Source organism: Pteropus alecto, unplaced genomic scaffold (genome assembly GCF_000325575.1).
Source record: "Pteropus alecto unplaced genomic scaffold, ASM32557v1 scaffold194, whole genome shotgun sequence".
Taxonomy (NCBI): Eukaryota; Metazoa; Chordata; class Mammalia; order Chiroptera; family Pteropodidae; genus Pteropus; species Pteropus alecto.
Window position 1 is genome coordinate 422038 of NW_006436281.1, and position 22307 is coordinate 444344.

The window sequence follows — 22307 nt, forward strand, 5'->3', positions numbered from 1 at the left end:
TCCTAACTATAGAATTTATTTGTTCTACAATTTTGGTAGCATTATTAGGGTTTTCTCTATATAAGATCATGCCATTTGTAAACAAAGACAAATTTACTTCTTTCTTTCTGATGTGAATATCTTTTATTTCTTTTTCTTGGCTAATTGCTCTAGTTAGTCTTCTGTTACTGTCGAATAGAAGTGGTGAGTGTAGGCATCTTGTCTTATTCCTAATCTTAGATAAAAAACTTAGAGCTTTTTCACTGTTAAGTATGATGTTAGCTGTGGGCTTGCCATATATGGCCTTTATGATTATGAGGTGCATTCTTTTTATACCTAATTTGTGGTGAGTTTTCATCATAAAAAGATGTTGGGTTTTGTCAAATGTCTTCTCTCCATCTACTAATGGATTATATGATTTTTATCCTTTATTGTGTTAATGCTGTCGATCACATTTATTGATTTGCATATGTTGAACTGTCTTTGCACGACAGGGATAAATCCCACTTGATCATGCTGTATGGTCTTTTTAATATGCTGCTGTGTTTGGTGTGCTAGAATTTAGAAGGGGGATTTTTGCATCATATTCATGAGAGATCTTGGCCTGTATTTATCTTTCTCGTAACGTCCCCCATCTGGCTGTGGTATGAGGGTGGTGCTGGCCTCATTAAATGAGTTTGGAAAGGTTTTCTCTTCAATTTTTTGGAAAAGTTTGAGAAAAGTTAAATTAATTCTTCTTTAAGTGTTGGGTGGAATTCATCAGTAAAGCCATCTGGTCCTGAGCTTTTCTTTCTTGGGATATTTTTGATTATTGATTCAATCTCCTTGTTATTTTTCAATTTAGATTTTCTATTTCTTCTATTTCTTCATGATTCTGTTGGTTCTATTGATCACAACTTAATTACGTGACCACACTTTCTTGTTACTGAAGCTGAGGAGTGAAGATGTTAGTGAGATGGCCATGTATTGATTTGGCTAACCCTTGGTGGTTCTTTTGCTAAAAGAAAATTGGAAGAATAATGTTATTGGTCATTAAAGCAACAGATTATTTTCATCTCTCAGTCATCCAAACCTCCTATCCAAGTACTAACCAGGCCCAATCCTACTTAGCTTCTGAGATCAGATAAGATTGGGCGTGTTCAGGGTGGTATGGCCATAGACCCCAAACCTTATAATGATTATAATGCTCAGGGAATTAACCTTTCAAAGAATATATTTAAAAACAGGTGGATTATGAAGAAAAGCTTTAGCTGATAGTGAGAAAACCTGAAGGAGATAAGATTCTTAGCCAGCTGAGGACCCTGCAGTTATAATACTTCATGGGTAAAATCCCAGTTACTTAGTGAAAGGCTGGTCCCTTTTGAATTATTGATGGGAGAGCCCTTCCTAACTTCTGCCTGCATTTAATCCTTAGTATTCACTCAGGCTTCTCAGAAGGTGACTGATAAAGTTCAGAGACCATCAGTATGTTTGGAATATCTATAATCAAATGGACCAGACAGATCATTGGAGTAGGCAGGTATTATGTAGGAGTAGAAAGCATGGACTCTTGAGTCAGAATTACTTATGAAAATCCTAGATCTTACTAGCCATACAACCCTATATAAAAGCTTCACTTTTCTATGCCTCAGTTTAATTATTTATCAATTGTGGATATGGATAGAATTTACCTAAGATTTTCCCAGGATTAAATACATTTATTTATAAGTACTTAGAATAATGTTGGCTACATAGAAAGTGTTTTTCAGTGACACATGATTTTTTATCAATACTAATGCCAATATTCCTTAACTTTTTTATTAGCCTCTTTAAAGACCCCTTTTCGACTTTCTTTAACCTGATCTACTCTGTGAAATTTTAATATCACAGATGAACTGCATTCTGTTTATATATTGTATATGTATGTGTGTGTGTATATATATATGTGCTTTATGCACAAAAAGTAAAGTTTTTTTTTTTTTTTAATTCTGCAATATACAAGCCCTCCCTAGAAGGCAATATTGTTCTCATGAGAATACTTCCTAAACCAAGGTCTTCCTATTTCGTCCCTGTTGGCCATTCGGGGCCTAATAATTCAACCATAGTTGAGAACCTCTAATTATTGGCTTCTAGTTATTTTCTCATTCTCAAAATTTATCAAGTGCAGCAAACCAGACTGTTGGTAGTAGAACAATATTACAGAACAGCTAATTCTAATTTCTCAGCATTCTTGTGTATATACAGGTGGATATGCACTATTTTAGTTTATCACTCCCCACATCCACAAGATGTAACAAATATAGCCAGTGAACATCACTTAAAAACATTTTAAATCATTAGAATTAATCTATTAAGTTTTAAATTATTGGACAAAATTAATCTATAGGTTTACTTGGACAATTTACAAAGACTTTACAAGTAATCTTTGATCCCAAGAATTATACTGGAGTCTATGTAGAAAAGCATGAAAATGAGTCATACACTAACACTTATGTATAAGAGCTCTTGTAATTTGATTGCAAAATATTTATTAGATATTAATATTGTTAATAAATATCTAATATTTACCAGGCATTGGGCTGTGAGTCCAACATGCAATTAATAGTAATTCCTCTTAATGTAACACTAATTGTCTCCCTATTTTACATTTAAAAGTGAAGTCTTCAAGCAGTTCAGTAAGTTACCTGAGGTCAGAACGCTATACGTGGCAGTGATGGATTTGAACACAGGTTTGCCCAAATGACTTTAGTTCTGCAAGGTCCACCACCAGGCTGCTTTAACTCCAGCCATCTCCAGGATTTAAAATGCACACAATACATTTCTCTGATCATCTCCTTTACAGGGTTGTGATTGTTAGAACCATATTAATGTTTTACATGCTAAAAAAAAAAAAAAAAAAGAAGGGAAATAAAATACAGAACTCTAAAGCAAAAATAAATGAACGAAACTGTATTTCACTGACTAATGTAATCACATTGAAAAGGGAAGGAACAAATTTGAAGAATTTGAACATCAAAATAAATGTTTATAATGTAATATGAAGAAAGATGGGAAATAAGGATGGGAGAAAAAGAAAAAAAAATGTAAACTCTTATAGTAGAAAGCTGATCCATAAATGTAGAATGAATGGTGAAATCAGAAATCAATACCTGGCAACCATTATGTTAAGTACTAATCCAGGCAAGAATCACCTTTGCATCAAGGTCATGATTCTTATAGCCTCCCCTGGCTTCCTGCCTTTCCCTTAATGATATTCTTGTACATTAAATTTTTAGTGTCCACTTCTTAGAGGACCAGGACAAATTCAACATCCTAGAAGCTCCCCTGATGCCTCATTCTAGTCACAGTCCTTTTACTATGGCACTTACTAACTCCTAACATGATAGATTTGCTGAGCCTGTTTTTGTATTTTACAGAATGGAATCATACAATATTTACTATTCTGTGTCAACCTTAATTTCCTCAACATTAGGAAATTCAAATTTGGAGACTAGATGAATTTTATTCATTCTCATTAGTGACTATTTTTACAACTAGTAAATTTACCAATAATTCCCCCTATTATAGATGATCATTGAGTAGTTTCCACTTTAGGCTCTTAAAAGTAGTGGTAGTTAGTATGAGCCTACTGGAAAACGTCATTGGCTGAATATATGGATATATAAATTTGAGAAATGTCTGCGTGGGTTGAACCAAAGAGTTACGGGTATAAACATATGTAATTGTACTAGATACTTAAAAAAAAAAAAAAGTTCCAAAGTGGTTGTACCAATTTACACTACTAGGAAAGTGTTGACATTTTATAATTTTTTCCTAATTGTTGTTTTTTGGCTAGAATGCAGTGATATTATTAATTTGCATTTCCATTATGACTAATGGTGTTGAGTAACTTTACACACGATTCTTGATTACATCCTATCAAACCACTGATACTACATCAAGAGTAGAGGTTAATACCACCTCTCCAAAACCGCTACCTCGCCCATTCTTCATTCTCAGCTTTAATTCTGATTGTACAAAATATTACCCTTCTCTCGACTCTCCAATGCTCCTAAATAGAACATTTCCCAGTTGCAGATTAATTTTTTAATCTTATGCCTCCTATTTACTCTTCCAACAAAACTTGTACTAATTGAAGACATTTAGACTTCAGGAAGTCATGTCTACCGAAATTTTTCCGCTCGCAGATTCAAGAGAAGGTAACACTAGCCCTAAGCGCAGGTTTCCACACTCCCAGCCCGAAGTCGGCAATGTGTACTTAGTCCCCGCGGGTTTTGTGGAAATTGTCCAACAGCTCCGCGAGGTCTCAAGCACTTTCGCCCGAGGAGGGTGAGAACATGCACTGTGTTCTCTGGCTTTCTGGGAAGTGTAGTCCACGGGTCCCGCAGAAACTCGGATATTCCGTACAGGCTCCCGGGGAAGGGGAATTCTGGGAAGTGTAGTCCACGGGTCCGGCAGAGACTCGGATACTTCGTACAAAGCTCTGGGGCAGGGGAATTCTGGGAAGTGTATCCCCTCGACGCACTTCCGCTCTCGGAGCTCAGGTAGCGGTCGTCTTTCCCCTCGCTGTGGTGAGCCGGTTCCTTTTTTCACAACTCTTCCGAACTTTTCGGGGTCCCAATGGACACGGTCATTGGCTTAGCAGAAAAAGGTTGCGTCAGAGCGTTGGTTTTAGGACTGGGGCGGCGGGCGGCGTTCCCCTCGGCGGAACCTCTGCGTTTGGGGCGGTTGGGGCGGTTGGGTCGTGCTTCGCCTGGTTGGAGGGTCTCCAGCGCTTTCCGCCTGCCGGGGTCGTCACCATTCTCTCTCTCTCCCGGTTCCTCAGTAGGGCATTGGGCGAGTTACCTAAATTTCTCTGCCTTTGATGTTTTTCTGTAAAATAGGGATGACGTTACTACCTTCCTGATATAGTGGTTTGAGAATTAAACGAGTTAGTGAAAGTATTAAGACAGTTCCTAGCAGGGGGTGAATGATGGCTTCTTGTTATTAGTACTGTTGGTTTTGGGAAGTTCTCACTTCCTTGAAAACCGTGAGTCCTGATGGCTTAAGAACTCCAGCTGCAGCGTCTCCCTGTAGGAAGCTAGACTAAATCCCAAACCATTTCTGGCTGGAAAGGAGGAGTGGGTAAGAAAGTCAGAATATCTGATCGCTCAGGGACAGAGAGGTTAAAAACAAGACAACAAGCCCCGAATGGAGTCCCCGAATGGAGACTTCATGATAGTTTTGGCTCTCCCAGAAATGAGACCTTAAACCAGTGAATCAGGACTCACCAGATCAGCACGAGTTAGGAAATCTGCCTGATAGATCCCTGCCATCCTCTAAAGGAAAATGACCTCTCAATAACCAAGCTGCTTTTTTTTTTTTTTTGCCTAGTATAAATTCCTTACTCCTCCTTTCTGCCTATAAAGGTCTTTTATATAATGTTTTTTGGTAGAAATCCCATTTATAAGAGCAATTTCACATTACAGAGTACCATCTTTTTTTACTATAGCTTCAAAAATAATAAATCCTGGTAGTATTTAAAGTGCTGACCAGCTCTCAACTGTTGAATGATTTGGAAGTAATAGTCTCTCAGTTGTACAGATGACAAAATTGTGAAAAAGAGATGTTACTAATTTGCCCAGAATGACTCAGCTAAGCGAATTGAACTAGGTTTGAACCCAGATATAGTCCCCAGCATAATACTATCACATACAGCAGTTTCACTCGTTAGAGATGATTGTTGCTCTGTGCCTTCTATTTACCCAAGTTCCATCACATCAGAATCTGATATGGCTACCTTGGGAGCTACAAGGCAACACTGGAGATTGTATCAGTGTGTGTGTTGTGCAGGAATAGAGTACTCATGCTGTGATCTGCTCTTTAAGCTGTGTGAAGCAGCAGCCACCCCAAGGAAGGGGCTCCTTCATGGAGGTGAGCAGCATCCCTGGTCAGCCTTTCATGTGCTTTTTCTGTTTTTCCAGATACTACCAGGCAAAGTTCTCCATAGCTCAGAAATCTGTACATTTGCAGAACTAAGAAGAAAAAATGACCACAATCAAGGTGGATATGGTTTACCTTTCTTTACTGTTAAAATTCCATCTCACTATTCAGAAGGTCATGTGTTTTGTTTTTTTGTTTTCGTTTTTCTTGCAATGACTCAAGGAGAACACCAGACACTTAAAGACCTGCTTATTTTGCACTTGTTTTTAGTGTTTAGGGGTTTTTTGTTTTTTGTTTTTTTGGTCACTATTCTTTTTATTTCAAAAATAAGTGTAGACAAATTAATAGGAGTGACCAGTTCTCCCACTTTATTACTTCACTGCTGACACATTAACTCTTTATTTTCTTATACTCTTTTTCTCATGGGCATTCATAGTTTTTATATTCATGATATACATCTGTTATTAAATTGTGTTTTTTCACTTAATATTGTATAATATTTATTATTTATGATTATTTACTATTCCTATTCAATTGATACTTTTTTATTTTCAACTACTTATCACTCAGACATTAAGGTGGTTTAGGAGTTTCATTGCTTCAAGCAACACTGCAGTGACACTTTTCTTATCTTTCTCTCCAAAAAATTATTTCTCTAAATAATATGTATATTTTTGATTCTCAGTGTATTAGGAGCTTAGTAATATTTAAAAAGTTCGATACATGCCATATTGGAATTTTATAGACAGACTATTTAAATACAGCACAGAACAATAGGCTCTTAACTGCTGCTTTACGCAATATCATTGCTTAATATCGTTGGAGATTTTCACACAGGAAGAGCTAGATTCTCTCTTTCCAATGTGTGAGCCACACCCGGCATGTCTTTTACTTATTAATCTACTTTTATTCCTTAATGTGTTAATTTTTTCAAAAATTAGGTTTGTGTGTGTATCTGTTTTTTTAATAATGGACTTTATATTTGAGGACAGTTTTGCATTTACCATAAAATTCAGAAGGTACAGAGTTTCCAATATCCTCTGTCCCAAACGTGCACAGCCTCCACCACTGTTAACATCCCCTGCCACATTGGTACATTCATTACAGTAAATGACCCTATGTTGACATATCATTGCCACCCAGAGTCCGTAGGTTACATTAGGGGTCGTTCTTAGTGTTGTATATTCTCTGGGTTTGGACAAGTTTATAATGAATGACATGTCCCCACCATTATACTATCACACACAGCTCTAAAAATCCTCTGTGCTCTTCCTGCTCATCCCTCCCTTCCCCCAGCCCTTGGCAACTACGGATCTTTTTTACAGTTTCCATAATTTTACCTTTTTCCAGGATGTTATATAGTTGGAATCATGAATATGTAGCTTTTCAGACTTGCATTTACTTAGTAATATGTGGTAACTCCAGGTCTTTTCGTGGCTTGATAGCTCATTTCTTTTTAGCACTAAATTATATTCTGATTCGGATGTACCAGTTTATCCATTCACTACCTGAAGGACATCTCGGTTGTTTCCAGTTATAAACTAAAGTTTACCCTTGTTAAAAACATCCAATTTTGCTGGATTTGCCAAACTTAGTTCTTGCTCTGCAGTTACTCCTTAGAGCTGCTAGATGAGCTTCTTGATTTCATCTGCCATTTAAATACGTAAAATATGAGAAACCTATTTAGGTTCACACAGAAAATCAAGGAACAGTTAGGGAATGTTAGCCATTCTGTTTGAAAGTGACAGACAAGAAGGTAGCATCTGCTCAGCGCTGCCCTTCTCCAAGTGCAGGTTGGTCGTGAGATTGAGGCTGCCTGTGTTTGGCATTGTAGGAGGAAGTGACGTTCAAGGATGTGGCTGTGATCTTCACTGAGGAGGAGCTGGGGCTGCTGGACTCTGCCCAGAGGAAGCTGTACCGAGACGTGATGCTGGAGAACTTCAAGAACCTGGTCTCAGTGGGTGAGGACATGTGCCCTCTGTCACTCAGTATTAGCTCCCAGAAGTGGCTTTGTGTCCTGGGGTGTTCAAGGCTTTGGGGCCCTTGAAATAGTTTCCTGAATTTGGGGATCAGACCCTTCTAAGATATGTGGGACACAGAGAGGGAATTTGGTTTTTATCAACAGGCAAGTTTGTGTTTTGTTAAAGAACTGTAACTGGCTACTATGCTGCTATACTTACTTTATTTTTGACCCCATCATGAGTTATAAAAACCAACATACTACTAATAATAAACCTAATAATTCTAAGTCAAAAAATAAATCCCTACTGAGTCCCCATATCAATTTTTAAGGAAATTAAATTAGATAACATCAGTTCTCACACTCTTCCCAAAAAATTGAGGAGAAAGTACTTTGTAACTCATTCTACATGTATGGGTCTTGACAGATGGCATTTCTTCAAATAGGTCGTGAAAAAAAGGGTTTGAAAAACACCGTTTCTGATGACTTGAAGTGTGCAGTGGGAACCTAATTTTCCAGGGTTTTAAACATGTGGCCTTGCATGTTCACAGGGTATCAACCATTCAAACAAGGCGTGATCCACTTAGTAAGCGGGGAAAAATATTGGATGATGAAGATGGCAACCCAAAGAAAAGGGAATTCAGGTAAGAAGCAAGCAACAGTGAGTGCTGGAGTCAGCTGTCACGCCATACTGTTTTACTTCTCTCTGTGCTGATTTCCATCACCATGTTCTAAATTGCTGCAGACTTCTTTCCTGGATTGTTACGACCACCTTCATACAGGTTGCCCTGCTCCCTCTCTTTCCATCCTAGGTCATTCTTCATATAGCAGCCAGAGTTATCCTTTGGACATGTAAGTCAGGTTGCCATTTCTCTGTTTAAAATCCTTTATGGCTTCTTTTTTTTCCTTAAAGGTAAAACCACTTAAAGTGGCCCTTGGAGTCCCCTGTGGTCTGCTCTGCATCCCCACTCCCTCCCTGAGTACATCTCCTGTCTTCTCCCTCTTGCTCCATTTTTTCCACCCATGTTATCTTTTCTCCTGTTTTTCAGACCTGCTAAGGATACCGTAATTCCTTATTGGAGCTGAAACAGATTGCTATAAACATAGCAGAGCTAACAACAAAATTTTATTTTAGTTTAGTTCTTTAGGTATGAAGTCTGACATATCTCACTGGACTAAAATCAGGATGTCTATAGGGCTACATTTCTTTCTGGATGCTCTAGGGCAGGGATCTCCAATCCCTGGTACCAGTCTCTGGCCTATTATGAACTGGGCCATACAGCAAGAGATGAGCAATGGATGAGCAAGCAAAGCTACATCTGTATTTACAGCCACTCCCCAGCACCAGCATCACCGCCTCAGCTCCACCTCAGATCATCAGGCATTAGATTCTCATAGGAGCACCGGTCCCTGGTGCCACAAAGGTTGGGGATCGCTGGTCTAGGGGGGAAACCTTTTTCTTGGGTTACCAGTATGTAGGGCCTGGCCACCTCCTTGGCCCTTGTTCTACTTCCTCCATTTTCAAAACCAGTGATGTTGCCTTCCTGACTGTTCTTCTGTACTCTGCCATTCTTCCACCTTCCAGGACACTTCTGGTTACATCGGTCTCTCTCATCTCATCTCCGATTCTCTTCCTGTTTTCATGGTCCGCTCATTAGCAACTTTAATTGCATCTGCAGCCGGATTCCTCTTTGCTGTTAATGATGTTCATAGGTTCTGGAGTTTAGACTTTAACTGTCTTCCCTGCTGGTGGTGATGCTTTCATAGTTTCTCTCCTATTTGTTTTTATAAGTGCTTATTATAGACTTTTAAATTTATTTTATAGCTCACCAAAGCTCTGTCATTTTCAATTTGAAAAACTGACATGAAAGACCAATTTATCTACATCTAAAGTTTTTCCACATTGTTTTCAAACAGACAGTCCAAAATCTGCATAAGAAGCTGTTGTGAGGCCCTCATGCTTCCTTTTCAGCCCAAGTCACTCCGTGACTCACGGAGACAGCTAATAAGTGATACGTAAACCAGAACAAATTAAGGCTATTGCACATTTCTTGTCTCTAAATGGCTGCCTACACAGTTTCTACTTACATAGATGTCCTTAGCGCGATCGAGTGTTTATGCATGTGTACTTGACCTGTATCCAGGGAAGCTTGTAGTCATTGCTGTTATGACCACACTGAGGAACATGCCTTCCCGTGGCTCTCCTGGAGCCTTCCATAGGTGGCATCTTCATGTCTGGGGAGTAATACTTTTTTTAATGAGCCTGGTGTCTGCTCTTTGACATGGCCTCCACAAAGAGGAAAAACCTATTTCCTGAGCTCTCAGTCATCAGCTTGCAGGCTGCCTTTTCTCTGCATCATTTGCCCTTCTGTGGCCCATTTGCTTCTTACGAGGTTAACATCCATGTCGCTGTCACCAGATGCTGGCAGGGGAAGAATGAAAATGAAAGTAACACCAGCCACACAGGCAATTGTTGTCTATTCCTGATCATTTTTGGTGGGAAATATGGTGTATATTTCTGTGGCTTAATTTTCTACAAATTTAGCCATTAAATGTTAAAGAATGATAATTTCCCATGATTTCCCTTTATTTTTATAGAGACATATTGTTACATTTTCAACCGGTGAACATTATAACCTGGAGAGTATCGGGAAACTGCCTACTCACAATTGTCACATCCTCAGAGAGACTTCCGTGTCTCCCCCAAAAAACTATTTTAAAGTGACAGTTTGTTAGATTTAACTATAAACTACAGTATCTATCAGGAGGAGCACACTCACCTACTGGTATTTTTCCAAGTTTCACCCTTGGAACTTATTTTTCATTTGAATAATTTGTTTAATTAAGGCCTTGCTAAGTTCTTAAACCAAGTTTTCACACTAATGGATGAGCAAGCAAAGCTACATCTGTATTTACAGCCACTCCCCAGCACCAGCATCACCGCCTCAGCTCCACCTCAGATCATCAGGCATTAGATTCTCATAGGAGCACCGGTCCCTGGTGCCACAAAGGTTGGGGATCGCTGGTCTAGGGGGGAAACCTTTTTCTTGGGTTACCAGTATGTAGGGCCTGGCCACCTCCTTGGCCCTTGTTCTACTTCCTCCATTTTCAAAACCAGTGATGTTGCCTTCCTGACTGTTCTTCTGTACTCTGCCATTCTTCCACCTTCCAGGACACTTCTGGTTACATCGGTCTCTCTCATCTCATCTCCGATTCTCTTCCTGTTTTCATGGTCCGCTCATTAGCAACTTTAATTGCATCTGCAGCCGGATTCCTCTTTGCTGTTAATGATGTTCATAGGTTCTGGAGTTTAGACTTTAACTGTCTTCCCTGCTGGTGGTGATGCTTTCATAGTTTCTCTCCTATTTGTTTTTATAAGTGCTTATTATAGACTTTTAAATTTATTTTATAGCTCACCAAAGCTCTGTCATTTTCAATTTGAAAAACTGACATGAAAGACCAATTTATCTACATCTAAAGTTTTTCCACATTGTTTTCAAACAGACAGTCCAAAATCTGCATAAGAAGCTGTTGTGAGGCCCTCATGCTTCCTTTTCAGCCCAAGTCACTCCGTGACTCACGGAGACAGCTAATAAGTGATACGTAAACCAGAACAAATTAAGGCTATTGCACATTTCTTGTCTCTAAATGGCTGCCTACACAGTTTCTACTTACATAGATGTCCTTAGCGCGATCGAGTGTTTATGCATGTGTACTTGACCTGTATCCAGGGAAGCTTGTAGTCATTGCTGTTATGACCACACTGAGGAACATGCCTTCCCGTGGCTCTCCTGGAGCCTTCCATAGGTGGCATCTTCATGTCTGGGGAGTAATACTTTTTTTAATGAGCCTGGTGTCTGCTCTTTGACATGGCCTCCACAAAGAGGAAAAACCTATTTCCTGAGCTCTCAGTCATCAGCTTGCAGGCTGCCTTTTCTCTGCATCATTTGCCCTTCTGTGGCCCATTTGCTTCTTACGAGGTTAACATCCATGTCGCTGTCACCAGATGCTGGCAGGGGAAGAATGAAAATGAAAGTAACACCAGCCACACAGGCAATTGTTGTCTATTCCTGATCATTTTTGGTGGGAAATATGGTGTATATTTCTGTGGCTTAATTTTCTACAAATTTAGCCATTAAATGTTAAAGAATGATAATTTCCCATGATTTCCCTTTATTTTTATAGAGACATATTGTTACATTTTCAACCGGTGAACATTATAACCTGGAGAGTATCGGGAAACTGCCTACTCACAATTGTCACATCCTCAGAGAGACTTCCGTGTCTCCCCCAAAAAACTATTTTAAAGTGACAGTTTGTTAGATTTAACTATAAACTACAGTATCTATCAGGAGGAGCACACTCACCTACTGGTATTTTTCCAAGTTTCACCCTTGGAACTTATTTTTCATTTGAATAATTTGTTTAATTAAGGCCTTGCTAAGTTCTTAAACCAAGTTTTCACACTTTGTAGACCACAAGGTATATTAAGAAATTCATCTTTGAGCATAACCGAAAGAAATATTATCCATGTGTGTGGGTTTATATGTATGACTTGGCAAGACAGTTCATGTAATGACCCCATTCCCGCTCTCATGGTTTCTGTCCTGATTCTTTTTTCCAAATGCGTATTGTATGATTTTAAATTAATTTACAGCTAACTAAGAGGCTGCAGTTTTCAATCTGAAAAACTTATGTGAAAGCCCAGTTTATCTCCAAAGTTTTTCCACACTGTTTTGAGAGAGACAATCTAGAAACCTCAGAAGAAGCTTAGGTAGGCCCTCATGTGTTCTTTTTCATCCTGTTGACTTTCTCATCATTAGCATAACCCTTTGTGTATTCCTGTGAGGTGCAGACATAGCTTCATAGCAAAATTGTAGTTTCCTGTCTCTTTTCTATTTCAGATATTTAAGTTACTGTGTGTATCAACCCAGAAAAATAAGACGAACTACCCATGTTATATAAAATTTGCAGGAAGGCTTTAGATATATACAATTCTAGGTTATCGATATATAGGAGTACAAAGAGTTTAGCCTACTTCAAAGAGTTTACACTCTTCCTGCACTTGATCCCTGCTGCAAGTTTGCCGGGGGCAGGGGTGGTGGTACCCCAAACTACCTTAAGATCGAATGATTTTCTGCAAGGCCTGATGGAACTCACTGAATGCCGTTAAACCCATGGTTAGTGTTTATTGCAGAGAAGGATATTCCTTAAAATCAAGTAACAGAAAAGGTACATGAAAGGGAATCTAGGGAAAACCAGATGCAGAGCTCCCATTGTCCTCTCTGCATGGAGTCAAGGAGGTGTTTCTGTGTTACTTTCCAACATGAAGGTGTGGAATTATACACAGGGTATTGCCAATCAGGGAAGCTCACCTGAGCTTCATTGTCCAAAGTAATTATTGGAGCTCCATCAGTGTACGTTGAATAGTTTCATGTGGCTATTTTCAGTCTCCTGGTCTACACCACAGGGTAAATGAAAGCCCCATCTGAAATCACATTCTTGGTCTTTCTGCTGTGGTCAGCCTCACTTCTAAATTGTGTTGTTAGACCAGCCAATGTGACCCAAGAACCTCAGGAACACTTTTCAGGCATGGCATTCCACGGGGTCAGAGCTCATCTCTCTGAAGTATAGGGTAAAGTCTATACTCCTTTTTTGGTAAGATTAAAATTTTTTATTACCTAAGGATACGTAACATAAACCCAAATATACAAAGAATTGATTCTGCTGCTGCTTTTCCTTAAAGTTTGCATTGATTCATACTTTATTGTGTATATAATTATTTGCTGTAAAATTTATCCAAGAATAGATGCTCATTATAAAATTCAATAGAAATAGCAACAGATTAACATCATGTATCATATTACCATTTTTGTTATGAAGCCTTTATTTCTAACTCATACATCCCATAGGAGACTCGGGGTAGTTCTAAATTGGTTTTACTGATGTTCAGTGGATAGGCGCCTACTAGACTACCTCTTGGTTTCTGTAGGCATGTAAACCGGAGACCATGATACATACCCAGAGGACATAGTGAATAGTCCCTGGATCCATTAAAGTCTCATGCTTTCTCCAGCCTGAAATCTTGAAGACAACGAACAAAGCCTTCGCTTGTCCACATCTCTGCATTCTCTGTCCTTCTAGGAGGCAAGATCCAACATGACCCGGAGACTGTTCCAGAGGAACCAAACGAAGAACTTTCCTGCTGGCAAATCTGGCAACTGATTGTAGCTGACTTAATCAGATGTCAAGACTCTATCATAACTAGTTTTCAGTTCCCCAGACAGGGTGATTCACCCAGCCAGGTTGGGGCAGAACTATCTGTAACTCACACAGGCCAGAAACCTTACCAGGGAAAGGTGTGTAAAAAATTCTTCAGTGGTTTCTCCAACTTTGATCTTCATCAACAGTTAAGCTCAGGAGACAGGTCTCATACATGTCATGAGTGTGGAAAAAGCTTCTTCCATAGCTCAGCACTTCGTATTCATCAGAGAGTTCACTTGGGAGAAAAACGTTATAAGTGTGATAAGTGTGGTAAGGAATTCAGTCAAAGCTCACGTCTGCAAACTCATCAGAAAGTCCACACTGTAGAGAAACCGTTCAAATGTGAGCAGTGTGGGAAAGGCTTCAGTCGTAGATCAACACTTAGTGACCATTGCAAATTACACACAGGAGAGAAACCTTATAAGTGTGAAGAATGTGGAAGGGCCTTCATTCATGCTTACCATCTTCAGAACCATCAGAGGGTCCACACCGGGGAGAAACCGTTCAGATGTGATATATGTGGGAAGAATTTTCGTCGTAGATCAGGACTTAATAGTCATTGTGTGGTCCACACTGGAGAGAAACCATACAAATGTGAGGAGTGTGGGAAGTGCTTCAGTTGGAGCTCACATCTTCATGTCCATAAGAGTGTCCACATGGGACAGAAACCATACAAATGTGAGGAGTGTGGAAAAAGCTATTCTAGGGCAGATCTTTATTACCATCAGAGGATCCACACAGAAAAGAAACCCTATCATTGTAAGGAATGTGGGAAGAGTTTCAGATGGGCCTCACATCTTTTGGCCCATCAGCGAGTCCACAGTGGAGAAAAACCATTCACATGTGAAGAGTGTGGGAAGCGATTTGGTCGGAAATCGTACCTGAAAGCCCATCAGAAAGTCCACACCGGAGAAAAGCCATACAGATGTGAGGAGTGTGGGAAGGGCTACAAGACAAGCTTGGATCTTGTCGTGCATCAGAGCATCCACACAGGAGAGAAGCCATATACATGTTGGGAGTGCGGTAAGCACTTAAGTAAGGCCTCACATCTTAAACTTCATCAGAGAGTCCACACTGGAGAGAAGCCATACAAATGTGAGGTGTGTGGTAAGGACTTCAGTCAGTTGGCCCATCTACAATCTCATCAGAGGGTTCACACAAGGGTGAAACCCTACAAGTGTGAGATATGTGGTAAGCACTTCAGGTCAAGTTCATATTTTAAAATTCATCACAGAAACCATGTTGGAGATAAATTTCATCCAGTCTCAAAAGAAGGAAAACATTCGTTTCATTAAAGTGAGTGCTTCAGCCATAGTTCAACATATCCCAGTGATCCCAAAACTATTACAAGTGGTGTCGTAAGGCTTCAGCCAGAACCTCTGACCATTAAACTTATCCTTCAAGAGGCAGGCCTTAGAAGTAAGAATTTGTCCAGATATTTACAGAACTATAATGTTGGGTGTTAAAGTTGGTGTCCAGTAGAATGCAGTATGCTCGATGGCAGGAAGCTTGTTTGCTGCTGAATCTACAGCCTTAAGTTTCATGAGCACTTTGTACTTGAGCTCAGTACTTGTTTATTAAATGAATCAAAGGGAGAAAATATGTAATATTTTAAAATTGTATCTGGAAGAGGAAACCTGTGACAATAAATCAGAGAAACCAACGAATTGAATTGCAGAACTAACACTGGGTACTGCATTCCACAGCATTATTTCGGTAGCATGCTGTTGCGGTTGGTTCCTGACCTACCCTCAGCCTCAGTTCCGAGGTTGAGTTTTTTGGATTTCTGTCTGCTGTTCCACTGTTAGATACAGTATAAATTCAACTCTGTTATGTCATTTTTCTCATGATGCAGACTGAAACTGCAGTAACTGGCTATTGCACATAGCACAGTTGCAACTTTTAACAATGTTAAGGGTTCAAAGCAATGCATTAAAGTACCAGATTTAATAACCAGTGACAAAAGTTGTCTTATTTAATCGAGTTCATCATTGCTTTTTAGTTTTTGCGTTTCTATGCAGGTTTTGATGTGATTGTCTTCTAATTGTAGCATTTCTTTTATCAAACTTCATCAAATGTATTCATTACTGGTGTAGGAATGACATTTTGCATGCTTTTCTTTCTTGGTAAAAACCCATCCTTTGAAAATCAGTATATAACAGTGTATAAGGTACAACTCTGATTTGGCAGTCATAGTATAGGAACTTAACAATTATGAGATTCAAACAGTGAAAAAGATCGATAATGCCACACAATTTTTAAAATGGAAATAACTTCATTAATAAGAATTTGTTTAAATTACATATTTCTGTAATAACATGGGGCCATTAAAGTGATGGCAAGGACATGTAATGACAGGAGAAGAACATACTATGGGTTTTGTGATATCAGACTGTGGCCTTCATAGTATAATCAGATTCATAAATATGTATGTGTGTGTACATGTGTATGTATGTGAGTATCTGTGAATACATGGAAAGGGATATTCATGGTCTTCTCTGGCAAGGAGTATTTGGTAATATTTTCCATTTTGTAATTCCATTAATCGTGTGTTTTAGTTTCTCAATGAGCATCAGTTTGATCAAACTGGTAAATTATGTACAATAGAATATGAAAAATGATCAATATGAATCCTTTACAGTTAAGGACTTCTAATAAGATCGTACTACATTATTATAAGACATATAAGATCAGAATTAAGGAATAAGAATCAGTATTCAAAAACTTTTCTTGTGTGAACATACAGATAAATTAATGAATGATCGATCATCTATGTATGTGACACATCTTTAAGCAGGGAGTAGGCAAATACTGGAGATAGAAATAAAGCGGGGTTATATATGTTGTGGAGGTTTAAAAAAAGATTCTTTGAAGAAAGGGCACGTGTGGGTAGGGGACATAGCATGATAGTGGTTAATGCATATGACACATCTTTAAGCAGGGAGTAGGCAAATACTGGAGATAGAAATAAAGTGGGGTTATATATGTTGTGGAGGTTTAAAAAAAGATTCTTTGAAGAAAGGGCACGTGTGGGTAGGGGACATAGCATGATAGTGGAGCCTCTGAGGAGAAAGCTTTTGATGCCATTCCATACTTCCTAGACATCCGTGATGTTAAGTGTATTGGGTTAAAGAGCTTTACTTAGCAACGTTTATGTAATGGAGACATTCATTTTCATAATTTTCTCTACATCTTCACAGATTTCTATGTACTTATTAAGACTGCCTTCAGGGTCTGTGATTTGCTTGGATGACTCAGAACGTAGCTGGACTTAGGACCATATTACACTGAAAGGGTGCAAAGCAAAGTCAGTAACAGGAGAAGGTATGTGGGAGATGTCTGCAGGAAATTGGGTTGAAGCTTCCAAGAATCTCCTCCTCGTGCTCTTGCTTAGGACTCACTTAAATCCTGCATTGCATTTGGCCACACATGAGAGATGTCTGTGATAGGGCCTCATTAGAGATCAGCACTTACTGGGAGCTGGTTGTGTAAGCACCATCTGCTTGGCGTGTACCAAGATGCCAGTCTTCAGTAAAGAAAGCAGGTGTTCATTTTTTTTTTTTTTTTTAGGCGAGGCAACCCTTGGTTGATCTCATGGATTGCAAGGACCTTGTCAGCTTACAAACCCTTATTTTTTATTTTTTACGCCTACAGCACCTGGTATTTCTACGTGGTCTCCCGTCCAAGTACTATCCAGGCCCAACCCTGCTTAGCTTCTGAGATCAGATGGGATCGGGCTTTGAGAAAGTGGGTGTTCAGAATAAGCCATGTTGTACAGTTTGAGCACAGCTCTTACCAGTGATGGAATGGTGGAAACTCCTGAAATCCATGTTTCTCACCCCAGCCAGAGTCTACCCTTGCAAGCAGGCCATGCTAAGGATCGCAGTCTCAGGACTGCTATATTATCCTGTGCGCATGGAATCAGAAACAAGCTTGAAATCTTTTAGGTTCTTTTCAACTGTCAGCAAATACCAGAATAAGTCATCCCTAAAGTAATTGTAACAAATCTCACCAGATTAAAAATACTTGTCTCCTAAAATTGAAAAGACTACAGGTAGGGCTTACACCTAACCTGCATGGCAGGGTTCCTCAAGGTGGTCACAAGATAACACCTGGGTTCACGGCGGTGTTCATGTTCATGTCTCCCAAAGGGCATGAGGTCTGGACTCCTGACCATAATAGTAAATTGCTAGCTCCATCTAGTTTCTTAAGCCTTTGTGGGGCCATTCAGTTTCGGCTTCTGCTTATCACTGCAGACTTCACTGCCCTTTGGGGGATTTCCCTTAGCTTTGAACATGGCTACATTTGATGAAGATTGTTAGAGAAGATTGTCCTTTCTCTGTGTTTGAAAGAATAGAGAGGCTTCCCAAGTTGTTAAAGTCTAACCGTATTGATAGGATATCCATTTAAAGGTCTGAGTCCAATACAGTTTTTTGTTCATTTGACACACTTGTTTTAAAGTAATGAGTCTCAGAACCTCTGTCTTAGTCATCTAGAGACTTGACTTTTTGTCAACACATGCCATGTCTTAGTACAATATTTAATTCTTGAGAGGATTTAAAAAATTTTAAGTATAAGTATTTTCATATTATTTTACTGACAAGAATGATGCCTGGACATTGAAAACAAGCACGTTAGTACAGGAAAGTCCAAAGAAGAAAATGCATGGTAGTATCAATTCACCACTGTTAATATTTTGGTGAGCATGCTTCAATATATGCATATAAGTATGTAGAATTTATATAGAATTCTACAAAACTAGGAACAATGCATACTGTTTTTTTAACTCGAGTGTTTCACCAATTGAAACAGTTGTCAAAAATCATTTCAATAAATTGACCTACAGCCTCATTTCTAACGCCTGCATAGTATTCTGGTGTACCAAGTTTTTTTCCTTAACCAGTTTCTTAACAATGAAGATCAGTGTGATGATCAATTTTACATGGCCACTTGCCTATACTATAGTCCACAGTTGTTCAATTATACACAAACCTAGGTGTTGCAAACATATTTTGTAGAGATGATCACAGTCCACAATCTGTTGACTGAGAAAGGGGTAACAAGTAATCTGAGTTGGCCCAATTCAAGCAGTTGAAAGTCCTTAAGAGCAGAGCTCAAACTTCCTTAAAGATGACATCATTCCACCTATTGGAAGTATGTTCAATCCATGGCTGAAGGTCCTAATGGCCCATCCTCAGGATTTCAACTTGCCAAATCTGCCCCACAATCTGGTAAGCCAGTATCTTGCTATAAATCTCTTGTATTATCTCCTAATGGTTCCATTTCTTAGGCTGAAATCTTACCAATACATGTTTGTTGTTGTTGTTGTTGTTTTTGAGAATGGTTCTAGAGGAACAGATTATTAAGGATAAGTTTTTATGACTTGATTGTGTTTTCTGGAATCGGTTCTCTGATCACTAGATTTAAAGGCACTAATGACTGTTTCCCATGGAAAATGGGGCATTGGTAGTCATTGGTACACTGCGGCAAAAATATACAAAATATCACATTTGATACTCCTAGTGAAATAAGGCAAAGTTCTGGATTACCATGAGTTGTTACTCAGGACATATTGTTCGAACTAACGAGTGTAATGGGATTTTCTGGTTATGTGCTGAAGAAAGTGGGAAAGAGAAAGGTGAGCCTCCAATTCCAGCTCAAGCATAACGACCCAAAAGTTTCAAGTCATCATGCACTGGCTTCTTGACATTTCCTGTTGACCTTGGTGTCCCTAGTAAATAAATAGATGGGAAGTTTACTAAAGTCTTTTTTGTTCTATATATGTGGCAGATTTTTAGGTCAAGTGAACGGACATCTAATTTGAATCACCTAAACTAAAGTCACAGCCCCTAAATCAATTTTATGACATGGCTGGTTTACAAACTATGAATCCCTTGAATGAAGGACTGTTTAGACTCCTCTTGAGGGTGGAACCTTATATATTGTAAAAATGGGTGCTGCTAATCTTTTTCCCAGAGATCCCCCCAAAGGGACCTATGGCTATGTACCAATGTGTGTACTGAAAGGGGACATACTTTTTTTTGCGACGACTGGATCCTTGCTTACTGGTTTGGGTGAGGGCCTGAGGAAGCAGGCTTCACTCTAGATTGGAAGCTGTCAGAAAGCAGGAGCAGTTCTAATACCAAGTGTCACCATACATTTAACTTTTGGGAGGGCTGATTAGAACAACAATAAAGCTCTAAATGGTAAAGAAGTAGCAGTTGCTCATTTAGCCAGGAGGGGTGTTTGGCATTGTCTCGGTAGCACAAAGACCTTGTTTTGGTCCATCTAAACAAAATTAGAGTCTTGTTTTGTCCCACTTTACATGGTCTCAGAGAAACCTTCTTTGAGGATAGTATTCTGTGATTCTTTTATGTCTGGAAGGAGAATAACATGTTCTAGCTGTGAGTGCCACGCCAGCTTCCAGATGTCAGGGGCTGTTTTTAGTTCTCAGTCCATTCAATGCAACATTATATACAGCAGTCATTTGAAAGAGTTAGATTTTCAGTGACTGATATTAGAAAATGTCTAGCTTATATCGAGTTTAGGAAAAATGGATACAGAACATGAGACTTCATTTTTAAAAACAAATGTGTATGTTGGTATATGTAGGTTTATGGAGAGAAAAGAATCTGGTTATCTTCAAGGGGAAGGATTCCGGGTGCATTTATTTTTTCTTAAATTTTGCTTTATACAATTTTAAATTTGTTTCCAGGAACGTGTTTTAAAAGTGCTAACTATCATAAGGATATTTTAACCAGAAAATGTGAAAGAAAACACTCAATACTAAAACATGCTCTTTCACCTATAGAATCATCCTCCTCAGTGCTCTGGCATTAAATCATAGGCTTCACAGCCAGAATGAATTCAATGCCAAGCTCTTCAGCCGTTATGCTTGCTTTGAGATAGTGGACAAATTTCCTAACTTCTCTGAAATTCGGTGTTTCCACCCCCAAAGTAGGGATAATAACTGTAATGAAAAGTTTAAATGAGGGCAGAGTACTTTCCCGCGAGCACAAGCTTCCGCTTTGGCTCTCTCGTTTTTTTCTGCCAAACTAGTGGTGCCGCGGGGTCCAGAGTAGGGGCTGGTCCCTTATTCGTTCATCAGATCATTCTACGTCCCAAATCATTTTACGTCGCCCATTCTTTAAATTCAATTTTAGCCTCATATCATCAGATTATACTAAACATTATCCTTTTTTCAATCATCTGGTGTGCCCTAGACAGTCAATCCCCACTAATTTCTTGAAGACTGTATCTCCTCACATGTTTCCTTTCCAACAACACTCCGGGCATCATTGGAGGCATCTCGACTTCAGGAAGTCGTGTCTTTGGAATATTTTCGCTGGAAGACGCAAGGAAAGGTAAAGCCGACCCCCAGGGGAGGAACCTACAAGGTAGGGACTGTGGGATTCTCTCCATTCGGGCAATTTGGGAAGCGCAGTCAAGGAGCGTCCTGTAGTCCCAACACTTCTTCCAGAAGAGTGGGAATACACGTAAAGGTTTTCCCTTTGGCGAATATTCGGGAGGCGTAGTGCACACGCCCTGTTGCTTCCGCGGGAACTTCCGCTCAGGAAGGCGGGTCTGGTGGATTCTGGGAAGTGTAGTCCCGCAGGTCCGTGGGCTCGCAGGAACTTCCGGTCCTGGAGTGCTGAGTTGCTACAGTATTTTCCGTGGGGTGGCGTGACCGTTCCGCGTCCCGCGGGCCATTCAGAACTTACTTGGATCTGTGCTTGGGACCCAAACGACTCAGCGCTCGACTTAGGGGAAAAGAGCCCTCAGCGGTGAACTCAGGTATCGAGGGGTGGGTGGGCGGTACCTCTGTGCGTTCGGTGCGGTTCTCGTGTCCCCAGGCGGGACTGGCTCAGGTCGCGTATCGCCCGGTTCGCGAGTGCCCAGGGCTCTCAGCTCGCCCAGTCCGCCTCCCTACACCTTCCAAGCGCGGTTCGACTTCCTGGCATTGGAGGTTAATTTCCCTGTGCCTCCCGGTGTTGTTCTTTAAAATGGGCATGTGAGCACCTTCCTAATAGAATTGTTTTGGGGATTGAAATAGAGGATACAAGATCTAAATCTTAAAACAGTTCGTGGCAAGTGGCGAATAATGATCTCTCCGTCGAGCGGTCCAGTCCCCGGGTTAGCGTTTGAGCTCCAGCTGCAGTGACTCTGGCTCTGCTCTCCGATCACTGCGTCCTGCTACATAATC

At 39.8% G+C, this 22307-nt stretch overlaps 2 protein-coding genes across 11 annotated transcripts in view; both read left to right on the top strand.

The window, feature by feature from the left end:
- The window catches only part of ZNF45 (zinc finger protein 45), a 57356-nt gene extending 41292 nt beyond the window's left edge, over positions 1–16064 (top strand). Inside the window, exons 10-14 of the mRNA XM_025046703.1 lie at positions 4146–4287; positions 4451–4529; positions 7715–7841; positions 8392–8484; positions 13985–16064. Of these exons, the coding sequence (XP_024902471.1) occupies positions 4146–4287; positions 4451–4529; positions 7715–7841; positions 8392–8484; positions 13985–15399 (1856 nt within the window). The 3' untranslated portion in view covers positions 15400–16064. The remainder of the gene's footprint in view (positions 1–4145; positions 4288–4450; positions 4530–7714; positions 7842–8391; positions 8485–13984) is intronic.
- A 5655-nt stretch (positions 16065–21719) lies between these two features.
- Positions 21720–22307, top strand: part of LOC102887582 (zinc finger protein 234) — a 15081-nt gene continuing 14493 nt past the window's right edge. For all 10 annotated transcript variants that reach the window (XM_006911781.3, XM_025046758.1, XM_015589298.2 and 7 more), the window contains exon 1: positions 21720–21898. The gene's annotated coding sequence lies outside the window, so the exon portion shown is untranslated. The remainder of the gene's footprint in view (positions 21899–22307) is intronic.